The sequence below is a fragment of the Protobothrops mucrosquamatus genome, unplaced genomic scaffold, assembly GCF_001527695.2.
Source record: "Protobothrops mucrosquamatus isolate PMUCROS unplaced genomic scaffold, P.Mucros_1.0 scaffold_253, whole genome shotgun sequence".
In the NCBI taxonomy this organism is placed as follows: Eukaryota; Metazoa; Chordata; class Lepidosauria; order Squamata; family Viperidae; genus Protobothrops; species Protobothrops mucrosquamatus.
Genome location: NW_015386329.1, coordinates 385,379 through 406,552, shown reverse-complemented (window position 1 = coordinate 406,552; position 21,174 = coordinate 385,379). Strand labels below are relative to the sequence as shown.

Below are 21,174 nucleotides of genomic sequence, written 5' to 3'. Positions count from 1 at the left end.
AATTCAGGAGGCAAGCCATTCCACTGGTTAATTGTTCTCACTATCAGGAAATTTCTTCTTAGTTCTATGTTGGTTCTCTTCTTGATTAGTTTCCATCCATTGTTGTCCTACTTTCAGGTCCTTTGGAAAATAGGTTGATCCCCTCTTCCTTGTGTCAGCCCCTCAAATAATGAAAGACTGCTATCATGTCACCTTAGTCTTCCTTTTCACTAAACTAGACATACCCAATTCTTGCAACCGTTCTTCATATGTTTTAGCCTCCAGCCCCCTAATCATCTTTGTTGTTCTTTTCTGCACTATTTTCAGAGTCTCAACATCTTTTAGATATTGTGGCAACCAAAAATCAATGCAATATTCCAAGCATGGTCATACCATGGCCTTATAAAGTGGTACTAACACCTCACCTGATCTTGATTATATCCTTCTCTTAATGCAGCCTAGGAGTGCATTTGCTTTTTTGGTGGTTGCTGCACACTGCTAGCTCATATTTAAGTGGTTGTCCACTAGGACTCCTAGAACCCTCTCATAGTTACTGCTATTGAGCTAGGTATCACCTATTCTGTACCGGTGCGATTGGTTTTCCTTGCCTAAGTGTAAAACCTTACTTCTCTTACAATAGAAGTTTATTTTGTTAGATAGGTCCCAGTTCTAGTCTGTCAAGATCCTTCTGGATCTTGAACCTATCTTCTGGAGGTTGGCTATTCTTGCCAGCTTGGTGTTGTCTGCAAATTTGATGTTCTCATTCTATTCCCTCATCTAAATCATATATAAAGATGTTGAAGAGTACTGGGCCTAAGGCAGAACCTCACTGCATACTTATCTCCATGTAGATGTAGTTCCATTGACGACTACACATTGAGTGCAGTTTATTAGCCAGTTACAAATCCATCTGGTGATGATGTTGTCAATTCTTCATTGTTCTATCTTATCAAGGAGTGGGTTATGGTCTACTTTATCAAATGCGTTGCTGAAGTTCAAGTATGTCTACAGCATTTTGCCAGTCTACTAGTTTAGTCATTTTTCAAAGAATGCAGTAAGATTTATTTGGCATGATCTATTTTTGACAAACTCATATTGGCTTCTGGTTATAACTTTGCTTGCTTTGTTGCTTGGTTATCTTTTCCAGGATCTTCCCAGGTATTGATATCAGGCTGATTGGTCTGTAGTTTCCTGAATCCATTCCCCCCCCTTTTTTTTTTGAGGATGGGAACCACATCAGCTCTTTTCCAGTCCTCTGGTAGTTCCCCAGTGATTCAATATCTTTGAAAGATATGGTTCAGTGGTTCTGAGATCACGTCTGCCATCTCCTTCAGAATTCTGAGATGTAATCTATTTGGTCCTAGTGATTTGAACTTGTCTAAGGTGGACAGATAGACAAGTTCAAATTATCTTTTTCTTCCCAATTTAATTTGTATTCCTGGTGTGTCTTTTATGCTTTTAGTAGATTGGGCTATTTTTTCCTTTTATGTGAAGACAGATGCAAAGAATGAATTAAGCAGTTCTACTTTCTCTGCTACCCATCACTTCCTTGCAATCTTCTCCCATTAGTGGACCAATTGTTTTCTTGACTTTTTTCTTGTTTTTACATGTCTCATTCTCTATCTCTATCTCTAATATATCAGTATTTCTGTCTGTCTGTCTGTCTGTCTCTCTCTCTCTCTCTCTCTCTCTCTCTATCTGAACTTGTCCCAACTTTATATAGTTTTGATCATATCATGATTTTGTTTTAAAATTTTCAATTGTTAATTTCTTTTCTTCACTGTTTATTTTAGCAGATTATTCTTATATATTTCTGAGATGATTTGGAGCAGTTATGCATTGATTTAAACATACAAGTAGAAAAGCAACTTAGAAATATTGCTCATGCATTGGTCTTCTTGGTAGTGAAGGGTCCACTTAGAAACTGATTAAAATTGAAATAGTGTTATCTAGGTTTAAAAGATGCATTGATTTTTAGCATGCTTTCATTTATTACAATGACTGTCTTTTTTACAGTATTATTTCTCAATTTGTAGTCTACCTGTAGTTGTTTAGATTAGAGATAAACTTTTCCCAAATGGCTTGTATGTGAATTTGTATTGTCTTCTGAATAATAATTTGTTGAGCTGTGATATTGTAAACTTGTTATACACTACTGTGTTTTTTATTACTTAGTGTTGATTGATTTCATGTCATTTTTTGATTCATGGACCAGATAGTGAAATAACAAGCTATAGTTCATGTTCAAGAAAAAATTTCAACTCAGCATAAAATTCTAGGCCCATTAAAAATAGATTATAAAAAGTGTTTAAGTTGCAGTAGTTTGCATCCATGATTGTATTTTTTAATTACATTTTTCACACATATTTAAGTAAATGAGAATATAGGCAATCAACTCCTGAAGCAATGCCAATGAACACACTTCCTCTAGGCTAATATATTGGGGTATATAAAATGTATCTAAAAATCAGCTTTTAGGTATGAATTGTGTGGATTCATGATAATTCCAGACCTCTTCATCCCTACTAAGAATGTTTTTATTACTGAGATTCAAAGATTTGCATTAGATGAGCTATGTCAAAATCTGTTGAGGCAACTTTTGCACATGTTAAAAAGGAGACATTCATCCTTTCAATAATCTTTATATTATAGTTTACTATTTAATTCATTTTAGTTTTGTTGCTTGTGCAGTCTAGTCCCAAATTAATGTTAGGCTTATGTTCTTTCTTAAAAACATTAAGAACTACTTTATTGAATAAGATCAAGAATTACTTAGTCTAATACATTTTGCGGGATTTTCCAAACTATAATGCACATTCCTGATTATTCTCAATTAGTTAGTGATCCATCAGCATATCAAAAATATCTTCTGCCTTATCTGCTTTATTCAAACTGTATAGTTCTAGAATTCAGTACAATTCAGTAAAAAACACCTGATTTGATCTAGTGGTTATGGCGCCATGCCATAACGAAAGCCAGTTTGGTGACTTTGGGCCAGTCACTGTCTCTTAGCCCATCCTACCTCACCCCACAGGTTTATTGTTCTGGAGAAAATAGGAGGGTGGAGGAATATTGATTATGTTCACCATCTGGAGTTATTTGTAAAAATAAAGATAGGATACCAACAAACAATACAACAATCTTGGCAATTTTCTGTGCAACAGGAAGCCATGGATCAATAAATAGATATTATTCCAAAATATGTATTGATCTTTACTTCCAATAAAACTATAGTATATCTCTTTTGTTCTTTTATAACATGCTACAGTAGATATTTGATTGATACCTCCTATTCATGTTCTTCCTCTTGACCTCTCAAAAATAATGAGAGGTAACAGTAGTTTCATTGTACTCAGTTTATGAAGTTAAGGCATGAAGTTCTGTTTTGTTGGGTAATTCCACTTACCATGAGAAATGTGGTTCTGAACTATAGTAGCTCCTATCTAAAGTAACCACAGTCAAGAAAAAGAATTAGTGCTGTGCTATAGATTCCTGCTCTTATTATCAAGAAGAGTGAAAAAAAGACTAAAGTCCAATTGCTTAATTTTAGGTATGAATTGATGCAGAGAGGTATGCTTGAACCTAAAGATGTTGGATTTGTTCCAGATGCCTATACTTCCAATCAGCATTTGGAGAGGGAAAACATATATTTGAAGAAAGAAATGGAGAACTATAAATTTGCAGCTAGGTATGTTCTTTTTATTTTTTACTGGGTTACATTTTTTGGAGATTTGGATGAAAAAAGATTGTTGACATCAGATTGTAGAAGGTGATCAGTTTTGAATGGCAGTGTTGATGTTTGCAAGTCTGGTAAAAGATGGGTCAAATAGCTATTAATCCAAGTTAATGTATTTCTGCTATTTATATGCTGCTCAATTAAAAAAGGTGTTGAGTGTTTTACAATAATATAAAAGTGAACTAGATAGAATTAAAAGAAAAAATAAACCTCAACCTCAATTTGCCTACTGTAGGGAAGGGACATGCAATATAATGACCTTTCCAAGGATTTCTGGAACATCCAGGTCTCTTAGCAGCTTTCCTGAATGTTGGAAGGATTAGTGATGGCCTGACCCCAGGTGGAGCATTATTCTAAAGCAGAGAAGCTACTGTGAAAAGCCATACCGTATGCTCTTTTTCTTCACAGTAACAGCCCCCAAGGTGAACCTCAAAGAGTATCTTCCCTACTCCTTTTTATTGGTTGACCAGAAGCCACTGGAAGACACTTGTAATATTTATTACACTATATACCCTTTATCTATCAGTATTGTTGAAATGAAGATAAAATATCTGTATGCTGAACTCTGTTGAAAAAGTGAAAAATTTCAAAGTGGTGGTGTTGTTGTTTTACCTACTCTATGTTCTTTAATGTTCCTTGATCCTACATTGTTTAGGGTTATCTTGAACTTAAAAGTAATGGTAGGATACAGATATATTGCATTACTGGATATAAAAAGACATTGGTGTACTTTAATTCATACTGCGTTGATTTTAATGGAAATGCTTAAATTTTTTTTCTAAATTTTAAATTCTGTTAGTATTTGAAATGAAAATGTACATCTTCTATTTATATATTACTATATGATTATAAAAACCTAATAGGATTATTGTCAATCTACAGAAAAATAACCCTCTATAAAATATTAAACATTCATTTTATATCAGAGGCAAAATCCACAACTGCAGATAAAGATAGTAGGTAAAGATGATAGGAAGTAGAGATGCATTTATTTTGCACCTGTTGTTTTCATTCTTGGTAGGAAAAACATCTTGCCTAGAAGTATGCTAGCTGCAATAGTTTTCTGAATCTGATGGTTACCAAAATCCCAGTATCCCTGAAAGAAGCTCTTAACTTAGGACACTGATTTTAAGAGCTGTGGTGGTGCAGTGGTTAGAATGCAGTATTGCAGGCTAACTCTGCCCACAGTTGGGAGTTTGATCCTGACCAGCTCAAGGTTGATTCAGCCTTCCGTCCTTCCGAGGTTGGTAAAATCAGGACCCAGATTGTTGGGGGCAATATACTGACATTTGTAAACTGTTTAGAGAGTTCTGTAAAGGACTATGGAGTGGTATATAAGTCTAAGTGGCGGAATCAGAGTCCAGTCATTGCAGGGTGCAGAAATGATCTTACTGCCTTGGCAGTGTTTATTCTCTTATACAGTTTTCCAAGCAGCATAAAGTAACCTAACAACAGCATAGCAACGCCATTTTTATTGGTAGATTCTCCTTGTCAATCCTTAAGAATATCTCAGCCAGGGGCACCAACCAGGGGCAGTTTTCTGCTACATCCTGTTGATGTGAACAAGGTGAGATCATGTGAACCAGGTGAAATCATGTACCAGCCTGGGATATTTCCCTACATCACCATGGTGATATGAACGGGGTGAGATCATGCATTTGAACCGAGGCAGTTTGCTGCTCACGAACTTTACATGACCTCAATCCCTACATCTCATTCTTTTTTGTTTTGTTAGACGAAACATCGTCGTAAGAGGGGTTAGTAAAAGGATCATAATCAGGAGAGGAACATCCTTGCAGTTGTTTATATAGGGCAAAAACTTGACCCTGAGCAATGTGGGAGAGGGTTTGGGGCAAAAAGCTTTGATGCATATATTGCAAAAGGAAGGGATATACTGAACAAAGCAGCACCCACCAATCAAAATAGCACAAGTAATAACTGAATAACGCAGGATATTTCCCAGTAATCCTGTGGGCAACCAAGCCCAAAGGCTTTCCCACCAAGATCTTAAAGTATCAATTTTCAAATCAGAGGCCAAATTGTGTAAAATATTGATCTGGTGCTGGATGGTTCGTGACTCATCTGAAATGTTGAAACAACACATTCATTCAAAACTTTCACAACCCAAATGCTGGCGCAGAAGCAAATAATCGATAGCAGCGCGATTTTGCAAGATAGCCTTTCTCAAATCTTGCAGCTCATGGTTGATTGCTGAGATAGCTGAAGAAGTAGCATTAATTGTTTTTGCTATATGACACGCAATAGCGTTAATGTTGAGGTGAGCATGAACAGCAAGTCCTGGCACACCCACTAGAGACACAGCCAGCACTACATATTCTGCTTTATTAAATAAAGCTGTCTCAGAGTCACAGGTGCTATCTAGAGTGACCCCACGCCAAGAACGGTTTGAGTGAAACTGTTGTTTGGAAAACAAAACAGGAATCAGCTGGCTGAGGCAGCACTGCGCTTCACTAATTTTAGCAGGAATATAATTAAAAGTTTCTTGACCACATGTAAAAAACCATCCTTGCGGTAGCCAAACATGGGCAAAATTAAAGGAAGTCTCTTCAAAAGCTGTGCAGTTTAAAGTAGATGAGCTAATGCAATGACAGTGAGGGTTTTTTCTTGAAGATGTACAATTAACTACTTTAGCACATGTTACATTTGCAGGGATTGCTACCACCGGGGTGTGCAAAGCAATAGCGTCGGGGTAGATAATAAGCAGTGACCCCCCCCATCTAGATATAGCCCCATAGTTAAAGTTCTTATTTAATAAAATTCTGCTCAAGCCAGTGAAGTTTTGAATTACTGCAGAAGGGATACAAACAGGGACTAAACATGTAGAAAGCAAATTTTCCATGTCATAGGCTTCAGATAAGCAAAAGACATCATTTTGTGTGATGTTAGCTAGCTGCACCCATAGGTTTTGCTTTATTCGTTGTTCGAGCGATTGTTTGGGTGGGATGGCAGCTGCTGTTGCCAAAGGGCAGCTGTTAACAATCAAACACAAACAAATGATGGCTAAGGAATTTGCAGTTAAAACCGCAAAAATGTCAGTGCACAGGTTCTTGGGGTTTGCTCTACTTGCTGCTGCTGCAGCACTGCCTGCGCTTTGGCGGTCAAGTTCTTCACATCTCCCCACGTCACTGGCTGACTGGCATGACGGGATTGGATTGGTTGCTGTGCCGTCTGTAGAGTCACCCTTGCCATTTCTGGGACCGGATCCAGGGACTGGTGCCACGACATCCTTGGCTGGGCGGACGCAACACGCTGGAATCCACAAAGGTCCTGTAGGAGCAAGCACAGCAGCATAGCCTCGCCCCCAAGTAATCAGAGGGACCAGTCCCAACCATGTTTTGTCTGGTAAAGCCCGATAATATACCAGAGGCGGAGGCAAGCTTATTTTCTGTTGAAAGTGTCTCTGATAAGTGGTGGAATTTTGAATGGAAACATTCAATTGGTTTAATGTAAATAATACTTTTTAAATCTGTTGTGTTACCCACAACAAATTGGGTATCCTAGAGCCCTCCTTTTTTATTTGTTTGTGGAGGCAGTCCTTAAAGGACCAATTAGCACGTTCCACAATGGCTTGACCCGTGGAATTATAGGGGAGACCATGAGTAAGAACAATATTCCAGGTTGTACAAAATTTCAAAAAGGCCAATGAAGAATAGGCTGGCCCGTTATCAGTTTTTAAAGAAGAGGGCTTATCCAAGGCTGTAATGGCCGAAAAAAGATGAGAAATAACATGATTAGCTGTTTCCCCTCGTTGAGGTGTGGCCTAAATTGCTCCTGAATAGGTATCAATAGATAAATTAATATACTTCCAAGGAGCCAAAGAGGGAACATGAGTAACATCCATTTGCCATAGTTGATTAGAGATGAAACCATGGGGATTAACTCCCGTGTCTCCCGAAGGAGATGCCCCAGAACATTGGGGACAGGATGAAACAATCTGCTTGGCTTGATCAAGTGGAATATGGCAAGCTTGTGCCAGCCCCCTAGCATTTTGATGAAAAAAAGAGTGACTGAAAAAAGGGTCAGAAAATAGAGTGGGGAAAACATGAACTGCAGCGTCAGCATGACTATTGCCTTCAGAAAGAGGCCCAGGAAGGGAGGAGTGACTGCGTATGTGAGAAACAAAGTATAAATGCTTTCGGTCTTGTAGCAGCTGCTGTAAAGTTAAAAACAAAGCCATAAGATTGGGGTCAATCCTGGGCGTGATATAAGCACCTGGAAGATTAAAAATAAGTTGGCACACATAATGAGAGTCAGAGATTAAATTAAAAGGCCGTTGAGAAAAGGTGTGGAAAGCTAGAATAGCAGCAGATAATTCTGAGCATTGCGGTGAAGATTGCACTGCAGTATAGGACACTTTCCAGGTATCATCATGAGAATCCTTATAAGCAATTGCTCCTCTTGTTCGCCCTCCATCAGAAAAAACAGTAGGAGCTTGTGACAATGGAGAAGGAGAAAGCAGTGGGCGGACAGGAAAGGAAGAAGTCATTAAACAAGCAAGCCGAGGATCCATAGTCAGTTAAAGCACACTGAAGAGATAAGTTATTCTGAAAATAAAATTGAAAATCAGATTTAGGGATAGGAAAAACAATATTCATTAAATCAGTCCCATTTCTACGACAAGCTCGAGTGCGTCCTAAGGTTATTATTTCAGCAATAGCCTGGATAAATGATAAAACATTTTGGGATGGAGTATTGGTAAATAAAGCCATTCAATACAATATACTTTTTGCGCTTCTAACACAGCTAATACTCCTGTAGGTAGCTTACTAGTAGGAAATATCAAAAGGGTTAACTGACAATTTTTATGTGGAATTCGGTCCACAAATTGAGTACTCAAAATGCCATTAATTTGCTCCATCGTGGCAAATGCTGCAGGTGGAACTAAAATGAGATTTCCAGGTTGTTTTCTTTTGGTTAATAAATCAAATAATGGACTAAGTATATGTGTAGGCAAAGAAAAATATGGGCGGACCCAATTGAGGGTGCCCAGCAATTGCTGCAAATTGACCAATGAAATAACTTTGGGTAGGTTCAAATGAGGAAAAGCTGGAGCAGAATAAGATTGCAACATTTTATGCCCTAAATAAAGATAGGGAGAATGCAGCTGTATTTTTTCTGGGGCAATCTGCAATCCATAGAGACCTAAATCATTTTGTATTTCTGAAAGCCAATTAGGTTGTATCTTTGGTGCTCCAATTAAAATATCATCCATATAATGATATACCAAAGCCAATGGATGACGTTTATGAAAGGGGGCTAATGCTGTAGCGACATAAAGCTGACATAACGTGGGACTGTTGAGCATTCCCTGTGGCAAAACTGTCCAGTGATAACGTTTATTAGGTTCTGAATGATTCACTGCAGGCACAGTAAATGCAATTTTTTCCTGATCAGGGGGGCATAGGGGAATAGAAAAAAAACCAATCCTTTAAGTCAATTACCATTACTTCATGATCTTGAGGAATCAAATTAGGGTTAGGCGTCCCACACTGCAAAGGACCCATAGGTTGAATACAGGCATTCACGGCTCTTAAGTTTGTGCAAGAAGCGCCATCTGCCACTTTTCTTTTTTATGACAAAAACGGGTGTATTCCACGGATTAGTGGAAGGTACAACATGACCAGGAAGCAGCTGATCGTTAACAAGCTGGTGGAGATCCGTCAATTTTTCATGTGACATGGGCCATTAATCTATCCACACCGGCTCTACAACCAGCCAAGTCAAAGGGAGGGCAGTAATTTCAGTCTTCCAAAGTGAGGGTGGCACCCAACTTACTGAGCAGGTCACGTCCCCAAAGGCTGACATGAATATCCAATATAAAAGGGCGGACCTGAACAACCAAATCTGAATTAGACAAATGGGCTGAAAGAAATCATGCACTTTGATGTGCATTTTGACGACCCCCCATACCCCACACACTTGGACAGAGCTCAGTTGGCCAGGCATCAGGCCACTGCTTGGCAGAGATCACTGAAACATCAGCTCCAGTGTCCAAAATTCCCTCAAAGGGCTTACCCTGCAGCACAATGATCTGACGGGGCCGTTGAAAAGTGATCGGGGTAGTGATGGCAGCTATTACGGAAGTGGCCAGGTTAGTAGAACCGAAGCCTCCTTCCCCTCTCTCCTTTAACTCTCCCCCTGCCGGAACAAAATAAGGCAAATGCAAGAGCTGAGCAGGGCTAGTGTAAATGGGCAAAATGTGAGGCAAATTGGTCCATAATTGAACATAAATAATTCCAGTATAGTCCGAAATCACCCCAGGGATAACAAAAATACCTTTTTTACCCATGCTTGACTGTGGAAGGACAAGCCCTACATATTTTGTGGGAGGGGGCCTGATAATTGAGATGGAACTACTTGAACCTTCCCAGGAAATTTAAATTTCACTTCCTCCTGCAGTATCAAATCAATACCGGCACTACCTTTTGTAGCTGCAGGAGTATTACTTATTGTTGGTCTGTTGTCTCTATTTGGATTGGGGCCAGAGACCGGCCCAGTCGGCACTTTCCCGACCGACATTCACTTGCCCAATGATAACCTTTCTGACACTTGGGGCATTTTGTTTTTGGCTTTGATCCCGGATAGAAAGAGGAACGATGGAAAGAGGAGCGAGATGCTGCAGACATCCCCCCCCGGCTTTCTACATTCCTTTTTAAAATGACCGGGTTTGCCACAGTTGTAACACTTTCCTTGAGGCTTGCTGCCTTGTGATAAAGCAGCCGCCAATAAATTGGTTTGATAAGAAGCAGTTCCTATATCTTGACAAGCTTTAATCATATCTGCCAATTCAGGATCTTTCCTCAGACCAATAATTGCCCTTTGACATTCAGAAGTGGCGTTGTCTTTTGCCAGCCTCATTAACAGTTCCTGCTGGGCTTCAGAATTGTCTATCTGCCTCCGTAAGGCATCCTGTAATCTGTTAATAAAATCAGGATACGGCTCAGTAGCCTTCTGCCTGATATTAGAGAAGGCTTGATGAGGCTTGCCAGAAACAGGCACTTTTCCGAAGGTTCTACAGGCACATTCAGAAGAAATTTGTAAGGTGGCAGCAGGTAGAACAACCTGTGCATCAACTGGGGCAAAGGGGCCAGAACCATACAATTGATCAGGAATAAAGACCTCCCCCCCCGAGTTAAGAGCACGCACAACACATTGATGTTTAAACTCACTGTCCCAAACTACATATTGCACTGGAGTAAGCAACATGCGAAAGGTAGTTTTCCAATCTTCAAGCACTAAAATATGATTTCTCATTGTGGCTTCCAACATTCCCTGCACATAAGTACTACCCAACCCCATATCCCTAATTCCTTTTCTAAGTTCTATTAAAATTGCATATGACAAAGGCTGATTTCCACTATTTGAGCTCCATTCTGATCTACTTGTCCCGTGGCATGTACTGGACAAACAGAAAGCATTTCAGCAATTTCTTCTATATTTCCCCCCCCCCCCTTTTCTAATTGTTCCTCTAATATTTTCCTTATGGGGGTGTACGATGGCTGGGAAGAAGCAAAAGAATTAGCTTCTTCAGAAGGAGCTGAAGATGCAATTAGAGATGCTTTCGGAGACACAATTTTTACTTGATCATAATCAGGCGGGGGGCTGGTAGTTAATTGCTGCCCTGCCGAAGCATCAGAGCCAAATTTTTCCACTGCTTGACAGCACTGATACCATCGATGTAATATCTTTACTGGAGCCCGAGGTTCAAGATGTAAAGTATGCCCTATCTTTTCACAATCTCGTAAACGTAGTGTCCCACGCTCTGGATACCAGGGGCAGTGTTTCCCTACCTCCTCCACCAACTTCTTTATGTCTGCCTCAGGCGCTGTCACACCTGATTTATGTAGCAGGAATCTGAGTTCCTGTACATATTTCTGCTGGTGCTGAGATAGATTGCAACCCATACTTACCACTGAGGGGTCCCAGAGGATGAAGGTGCACCTAGGGGTCTGTTCCAGATGCTGGTAAGTATGTTGGCTGTTGCTCCCATGGGGGGTGTCCCATCTGGGGTGCCAGCTGACGGAATCAGAGTCCAGTCATTGCAGGGTGCAGAAATGATCTTACTGCCTTCACAGTGTTTATTCTCTTATACAGTTTTCCAAGCAGCATAAAGTATCCTAACAACAGCATAGCAACGGCATTTTTATTGGTAGATTCTCCTTGTCAATCCTTAAGAATATCTCAGCCAGGGGCACCAACCAGGGGCAGTTTTCTACTACATCCTGTTGATGTGAACGAGGTGAGATCATGTGAACCAGGTGAAATCATGTACCAGCCTGGGGTATTTCCCTACATCACCATGGTGATATGAACGGGGTGAGAGCATGCATTTGAGGCAGTTTGCTGCTCATGAACTTTACACGACCTCAAACCCTACATCTAAGTGCTATTGCTATTTCATTAATAATAAAAAGAATGATTTTAACCAGTTTTTAACAATTCAAGCATAGAAAATTAGAATAGAATCTCAGCATAGAAAATAATTTCCTCTGTAATAATATTATTAGGAGTGCCAGTTTAGTGGTAAGGCTAGAAACTGACAGACTGTGAGTTCTGGCACAAAGCCAGCTGGTGACCTTAGGTCAGTCACTTTCTTTCAGCCCTTGGAATCGGACAATGGCAAATCATTTCTGGAAAACTTCAGGGACTTGTCCAGGCGATCTCCAAGAATTGGACTGAACTGAATGGAAGTAAACCTCTTTTTCTAATATTGTATTAAGAACCTATGCATAGGAACAAACTGTTAGATTTACCTGAATTTAATTCCAGATATGTGTAGTGCTCACGCCTGAAGGAGCCACTGGTGACTTTCTATCAAGTCTACCCATCCCTGTGTCAGGTCCACCATGCAAGTGTCCTGCCATTCTGTTATAGAGAGTGGGAGGAAGGTTTCCTACCGTGGAGACAGTGCAAGCAATGTCAGCTTAAGGCCATGATCAGGAGGAAGCTGGATGCTGGGGGGAAGCCTCCACCAAGGCTCCCCCCGGGTTGGACCTCTCCAAGTGGATGGAGGAGGTCATCAGCCTGGGAGACTCATTGAGACTCAGGTAGTCCATCGGCGTCAGCAAGAAAGATGACTGGGGAGAGCCTCACCCAGGGCAGTCAAGGCAGCCGATGACATGAATGGCAACCGGAGCTGGAAGAGCTCGAGGACAAAAAGGAAGAAGGCAGAGGGGTTGACCATGCTGATCTCCTAATGAAGCAAGCCATGCAGTTTATGATGGATGCTTTCCAAATCCCAAGCCAGGATGGCTGCTGGTAAGACAGGAGGAGGATGGCGGGAGGGCATTGCCATCGGACACCACAGTAGGAGTTTCGGCAACCCCAGCCAGTGGCACCATGGCCATGGGAGCAGCGCAAAGAATACCTGTCATGGCCAACGTCCCGGGTGGGCCAGCACAGCGAAACCAAAGAGGAGCAAACCCCCACCCATGGGTGTGAAGTTTGATGGAGATCCCCAACATTTGGGGTTCTTCCTGGCCCATGTCTTAACTTATATGCAAGAATATGGGCTGGAGATCCCCACTAAGGGCACCAAGATGAGGAGTGTCACCCTAGCACTGGAAGTAGCTGCGACTCGTTGGATGGTGATGCTCCACAATGTAAATGCAACCAAACTGAGAAACTTCGACTGCTTCGTGACGGCACTCTGCCATTGATTCAAAAATCCCCTGGCTGACCACAAAGCAGGGGATCGTATCAAAACCATGAGACAAGGTCGCTGAGCTGTGGCGGAGTATACTGCGGAGTTTCATGATCCGGCATGTTGACTCAACGACTGTTCAAAAGACATCCTCATCAGCTGCTTCAAAGACACCTGCGTCTCGAGGGGGATCCCTGCAACCCTCCATTAGGTTATGTCCTGGCAGAGCAGGTGATGATTGACCAAGCACTCAACAAGTACTAAGTGGCACGATCATGGATGAAATTACCTCATGAGAAGAGGGAAGTAATTAAGCCACAAGTTCTGCAGGTTCGCTCCACTGCTTGTTTTAAGTGCAGCCAAGAGTGCAAAACCATCCACCCAACCAAGAAAGCGAACCCCAGCCCTGTAGAGAAGACCACCAAAGCTCTGCCATAGGCCAGAGACTGCGCTAAAGAAAGTGGAGGTCATCGAGTTCATCCCATCGCCAAAACAGACCGAGGAAACTATGACTCCACCAGACAATGGCCAGGGATTGACCAACACCGACTCCAATGACAATCCTCTGGTAAGTGGCCCGATTATACCTATAACAACCCCCATAGAATTGAGCTTTCAAGAATAGGGACTAAAAGCCAATTTAAGGGCCCTATTAGATTCAGGTTGTACCAGGTGCCTGGTAAACCTAGCACTAGTTGAAAAACTCGGGATCTGGCTGAAGCAGCTAAAAGTTCCAATTGCTTTTTGCCAGCTATATGGTTCAGTCGCAGAGGCCATCCCAGCAACTTTCATCACACAAGACTTTGAGCTTCATAGTGGCACCTGGGATGGAACGACCCCTAGTGCTAGGGTTAGCTTGGCTAAAGAAATGCAATCCTACATGAACTGGAGGAGGAGGCTATTAAAAATACAAATAGGCCGCCCCTCCTGGAAGTGGGGGAAAATTCAGAAGGCAACTGGCCGCAGCGTGAATCAGGGGCAGCCATGAATGGGAAGGATCTCCCTACCATACCCAAGGAATATCAAGACTTCAGAGACGTGTTTAGTGAAAAGGGGTCAGATGAACTCTTTCCCCATTGACCTATGGACTGTACTATAGACATCTTACAGGAGGCCAAGTTCCCAAAACTGAAACTGTATTCAATGACCCCACAGTAACTGGAGGAACTGCAGCTGTTCATTGACAAGCATCTTGCCTGAGGTTTCACATAGCCTGCACGACCCCAGGTGACAGCCCTGGTCCTGTTCCAAGAAAAGAAAGATGGGACTCTTCATCTATGCTTGGATTATAAAGGGTTTAACGCAGTGTGTGTGGAGAATATCTATCCCTTTCCCTTTATGAAGGATATGTTAGCCCACTTAGCTAAGGGCAAAATATTTACTAAATTGGACTTGCAGGAAGCATATTACTGCATGAGAATCAGGGAAAGGGGACAAGTGGTAGACCGTTAGGTTGTTTCCAATTCAAAGTGTTCCCTTTTGGGCTACAGGGAGCCCCTGCTGTGTTCATGCAGTTAATTAATGAAGTTCTGCACAAGCATTTGTATAAGGGGGTGCTAGTGTACCGGGGTGACATTTTGATTTACATTGAAACATTTTGATTTACACATGAAGTTGCCAAGTTATACGCTAAAGTCTCTAAAAGCGAGTTCCACCAAAGCAAAATAAACTACCCGGGCTATCGCATCTCACGCAAATGGACCCTGAAAAGGTCAAAGTGGTATTGGAATGGGCTCCACCCTGCACCAGGAAGCAGCTGCAAAGTTTCCTGGGTTTTCCTAACTTTTACTTGCAGTTCATCCCCTCGTTTACCCGAATAGCCCACCCCATTACAAATCTGTTAAAGACCAAAGGGGGGGACAAACCTAAACCCAGTCAACCTCTAAAATGGACAGTGGAATGCTAGGTGGGGAGCAAGATACTTTTCGAGGTGTGGACTGATCACAAGAATTTGAAGGCACTAAAAACCCCTTGGAAACTTATCTCCAAAGCAAGTATGATGGGCACAGTATTTTAACTACTTTTCACACTGCACTGTCTTCCAGGGGGGAAAAACTTCCTAACCGATGCCCTGTCACGTATGTCTCAATACAACTGCCCAAAAGCGGAAATAGTCAAACCGCTACTCCCATCTCACCAGCTAGCCGGCCAAGTGACTACCCAAGCACGGGGCAAGAGGAAGTCTCCAATAGACAATAGAGTGGCTGCAGCTCTTAAGGCTGCGTTGAAAGAGGACACATGGTTTCGAAGTCATGCAAATGTTTGCTCAGTCCAAGATGGACTGGCTTGGGTAGGGGTTAAGCTTTATGTACCAGAAACTCAAAGACTGATGGTTTTAGAAAAGGCCCTTGATTCCAAAGTGGCAGGATAGTTTGGTTTTATAAAGTTTTTGCATTTGATAAAAAGACAGTTCTGGTGGCCGTCTCTCAAGAAGGACATTGAGAGCTATGTGGCAAGCTGCCCTGTATGTGCTGCGACTAAATGAAGACGGGAAAACTCCAGGACTTCTCCAAATTGTAGTTGAACCTTCAGCACCCTGGAGAGAGATTTCTATGGATTTCATTATGGAACTCCCAGAAAGCTCAAGCAACACCATTATATGGCTCATAACTGATTTATTTTCTAAACAAGTACACTTTGTTCCATGTCCAAAAATCCCATTAGTGCAGGGGCTAGCCAAATTATTTTTGCATCATATTTACCGATTACCTGGGGCACCTCAACACATCATTTCAGATGGGGGGGTGCAATTCACTTCTAAACTTACTTGGTTCCAGTCATCACCCCCAAACAAATGGGGGCTGTAAACTCAGTATTAGAACAATATCTCAGATGCTTTATTAATTATCAACAAGATGATTGGACTGACTTGTTGTCTTTTGCAGAAGTGGCCTACAACAATTCGGTACATAGTAGCACCAGATTCACCCCTTTCCGAGTGGCTACTGTCAAGACTTTACTCCTATGCCTGAACTGCCCCTGATTCGTGGCTTCATTAAAGGAATGGGTTTCCCAATTATGAAACACATAGGCCTGTTGTGAGAAAAGCCCTTGCTGACACCCGAGAAGCTTACAAACCTCAAGCCAACAAGAAGGGCACAGAACCCAAACCATTCAGAATTGGTGATTGTGTCTACATGTTACCTACAGTCCTTGCAACTGTCAATAAAGCCGGGACCCAAGTTCATGGGGCCTTTCCCCATTAAGTATATCATCAACCCTGTGACTGTAGAGTTAGAAGTGCCAAAATCCCTGTGTAGGGTCTACCCTGTGTTCCATTGTAGTCCATTAAAGTGTGAGGTTGTTTCTCCTATTAGACCCAGCCTTCCACCATCTCCTGCACCACTAATGGTCAAGGGGGAACAACATTTTGAAATTCATGAGTTTTTATATTCCCGCAGACGTAAGGGAGAACTCCAGTACTTAGTCACATGGAAGGATTTCCCCAAAGCTGAAAACAAGTGGGTGAACCATCGTCACATGTTTTCATAACCAATATCCTATAAACCTAAATTAGTGTATATTGTAATCCTATGTTTTCTTTCTCTCCCTGTTTATTATGTTTTCTTCTGCAGGACTAACATCGTTCTTTTGGGGGGCACCATGCAGGTGTCCTGTCATTCTGTTAGAGGGAGGGGTTCCAGCCTGGTTCCAAGGCTGTCGTGCCCTGAGAGTGACCTGTTATCTACCCAACACCTCAGTGTTCTCATAGCTTCTCTATGGCATCATATTGGCTGCCGGTGGATTCGTCGGGGGCTGGATTTGGGGAAAATGAAAGAATTGCCTTGCGCTTTGTATGGGACCTTCAAATTCCACCTGACTTTTCTGCATCCACTATCTCTCAGTAAAAGTTTTGATTAACTGTAATGGAGTCAAGAGTTTTGCTTTCCTGAGGGACCAGCTGGGACAGGTCCTTACATCCTGATTTTCAATGAATTGTAAGGCACACAGAGTTCACATGAATAGGAAAAGAACAAAGCTGTTAGGCAACAGCAAGTTCACTCACTCAAAGTTCAGTCATGCCACAAAATGTTTTGACTGTAAGAAAAGAAGGAAAATGCAGAGGCTAGCAACAAAATTCATGCCAAAATAACAAAGAACATGCCATATATCTAGCTGTTGTCACCATTATACTTTCTGTTGACAAAAACAAATGAGGGATGCAAATAACAGGTTAAATGAAACCAGGACAGGAAATAGAGTTAGATCAAGTGCTAAGGTGCTTCTTTTATTGGAGATTTTAAGAATATTTTAAGATAGATGCCTTACTTCCCTAAAGAATAGAAATTTATGTAGAAATCATTTTTTTTGTTTCCATGCAGTAAAGCTAAAGATGCACTGCTAAAAATGCAGAGAGAGCGTGACTTCCATAGAATGCATCATAAAAGAGTAGTCCAGGAAAAGAACAGACTCATTAATGACATTAAAAGGTAAATAAATACAAATATATTTGATACTAGTTACAACTGCTGCTTTTTGTATATAGTTTTCCTGGCTGATACAATTTATATAATAGATATATATGGAATACTCCTAAACTTCAAGATCATTCTCTTGCTGAGGCATACCTGACAATGTTTTATCTATGCTGATCAACAAATGGGAGATGAAAGCTTTCTAAGGAAATTCTTGATTCTTGGAATCTTATTCAATACTTGAGTTAACAATTTAATTAAAATTTCTGGGTTCCTGGAAAGGATGCTATAATATCCTGGAACTTTGTTCTGTTTCTATTTTTTTTAATTATATCTTTATTAAGAACTACTTTTTGTTGATCTATCTATGAGCTTTATGAGTAATATTGTATTCAAATGCTCTTTAGTCTTTTCTGGACTAAATGTTGTTCACTATATAATCTTTAATAATATATAACAAATTGCTTTATCATATATATTGTAGAAACATGTCTGTTCTATCCCAAATAGAGGTAACAGTTATTTTGTCTTGCTCCTTTTGCATTGGGAAGACAACAATTTATATGACATTGCTTTTTTCAAAATATTTCTGTTTGACAAAATTCAACTTCTCATGGATCTCATTTACTTCCATTAAATCTATTTGATTATAAATTTATTTCATTTTTTAAATAGATGATTGTTTCTTAATTCTAGTTGCTTCAGTTCTTTCATAGTATGTCCTATTTTTGTATAGCTTTCTTTCTGTTTTAAGGCAGAGAGATACACATCCTTTTAAGTGCTTTGTTGGAGTGCTATACTGTAGATAAAAAAGAAACATTAAATTAAATTAAATTGGTTTGGAAGCTTTTTAATTCTTGTCATTTCAATTTCATATCCACTTGTACTAATACACATTTGTTAAATTTCCACCTCTTCAGTTTGGAAGTTTCTTTGTTTAATCTTACAATTATTAGAATAATATTCTGTGTTTGTAACACTGCTACTATCACATGCATAGGATTAGTTAACAATGTATTAGAAATTCAGCACATACCTCTTCACATTATGAACTAAAGAGCAGTATATAAGTTATTTCCCGGCAAGGTATTTACATTCAAATACATTGAAAAAAGATAGTAATGATATATGAAGTAAAACATTATGGGAAAGTTTGCCAGAGTTCCTTTTAGATAAAGTGGATTTGTCCATGTTTCAGAAGGAAAACACACCATTTATATTTCCAAGAATCAGAATATCTTTGCACCATAAAAAGAGATTGAAAAAATATTTAATAGATCTTTATTTTGTTATTATTTGGGACATAAATTGTATCAATTGTTGTTTGCTCAAATTCAGCCTGAAAACATATATTTCCCTGGTTCATCTTGAGTTTGTTTTTCAAATTCCAAATTCAAATATTCAAATCTATGCCTGAGACGACAAATGTATGATCAAAGTATTTTCATTCTGACAGCTTTATGGGATTCTTGAATATGTGCATTTTCCTTTCAGAGTTTCAAAAAGTTATTTTTCCTTTTAAATTAATTATTCGTACTATTAATATTGAGAAATAGTTTAAGAAGAAATAACATGCTTTGTACAACTTGGTTTTCTGTCTGTTTTCTGCCTTTACTACCTTACTCTGTCACAGCCAGTGACTGGAATATTCCATTGGCATCATCCGTGGAATATGCAAAAGCTTTGCCATCACCCATAAAGGCCTATAGATGAAAGAGAATGGACATCCATATCAGATTTTTTTTGAGCCATTGTCAAAAATTTAATGTTTCATTTCTTTCTAAGAATATCTGGAGGTACTTTTGATAGAATCTCAATTATTCTGTTTCTGAATTTTAAGGGAGTATTTCTTCTTCTTTAGTCTAGTATTGCTTCTTTTGTCTTGAAATATATGAATTTAAGAAGTATATCATGTGGCATTTTATTTTTTTGTCGTGTCAGTGAATTTATCAGGTTTTGAGTAAGTTTTCCACTTCTCTTTCAAAATAATCTTTCCCAAAATTTTAGGAATACCTTTGAACATGTTTAGCTTTGTTTTTTGTGTTCTCTGAACTGAAGAGAACTTTTGGTGCCTGTTCATTTGTTACATTCATCATTAAAGTCAGCCTTAAAAGAATCCAAATATTTTTTGTTTTTGTTGAATTTATTGGTAATATTATATTCCAGTATAATGCAATTAATCTGTGAGAATATATTTCACAATAAAATAAAGCAGGTTGATTGTAACAAATGTAGAATCTCTTCTGCTTTTTAAATCCCTTCCTTACAATGTCATCTATTTATTTTTGATAGCTAAAAAGAAATTTTACAACCAGAAACAAAAATTCAATCTCAATATTGTAATTTATAAATGCAGATAATACAAGAAAAAAAAGATTGCAAGGCAAGAAGCTAGCCTTAAACTCTTAAAAGACAACATTTAACTATTGTTGATCTTTATACTAAACATCTAGGCAATTTCCCAGTCTAAATCTCTTAATCTATGTTTTGTTTCAAAGCTGAAAACCTTGAGTAGATATTCCTTATGTTGGACTTCCCTCTTGTGGATAGAAAAATCCAATAAAGTTCATTAAAAAGAGGAATATTGTTGTGTCCTGAGCCTGCAAAAGCAGGCTCGGGACGTTGCAAGAGTCCCGGGCATTTGCAAAAGCTGCCCGGGACCAGACTGAGTGGCGCCGGCCTTGCGCGCATGCGCAAGGCGGGAAAAGACCGCCTTGTGATTGGTTGGATTTGCCCGGGGATTAGAAGGTATAAATAGAGGCCTGCGTGCCTCTGCTCGGGTTGTTCGTAGATTGGAAGCAGAGAATAAAGACTTGTTAGAAATGCATCGTCTCAAGCGCCATTATTCTCCGGACTTAACACTGGCGACGAAGGTGGGATCCAGTCTATACAGCTAGGGAAGCTTGAAGACTCACCCAAAGAAGTCCGGAAGAGGAAAAATGGCGTTGAAGTCAGCATTTATCCTGCCAGTACGAAATCGCTGGAGGGTGCGTGCGGCTGAAGAAGACCCTGATCCTCGATCATGGCGAAAGTTGGGCGTTTAGCGGAATTCGACGTCTCTCACCCCGAGAAGTGGGAGACTTACTTCCGCGTAAACCAGATAAGGGAGGAAGGCTTAAAGGCTGCCACAATGTGCGTTTGTGGGCAAGACCCCTTTGAGATCGCCGAGAACCTAATCGCCCCGGCCTCGCTGGAAACGGTGTCATACTCCGATCTGAAGAAAGTTTTAAAGGAACACTTCCAGCCCAAACAATCTGTCATTGCTTGGAGGCACACATTTGAACAGAGGGATCAGCGAGCTGGGGAATCAGCAAAAGAATACATTGCAGCTTTGAGAAGAGCAGCTAAACCGTGTGATTTCAAGGACTTAGAGGAAAGAC

General features: G+C 40.3%; 1 protein-coding gene across 1 annotated transcript in view; it reads left to right on the top strand.

The window, feature by feature from the left end:
- The window catches only part of SPAG16 (sperm associated antigen 16), a 411,223-nt gene that overhangs the window by 25,205 nt on the left and 364,844 nt on the right, over nucleotides 1-21,174 (top strand). Inside the window, exons 5-6 of the mRNA XM_015831061.1 lie at nucleotides 3,530-3,667; nucleotides 17,702-17,809. Coding sequence (XP_015686547.1) covers nucleotides 3,530-3,667; nucleotides 17,702-17,809 — 246 coding nt within the window. The remainder of the gene's footprint in view (nucleotides 1-3,529; nucleotides 3,668-17,701; nucleotides 17,810-21,174) is intronic.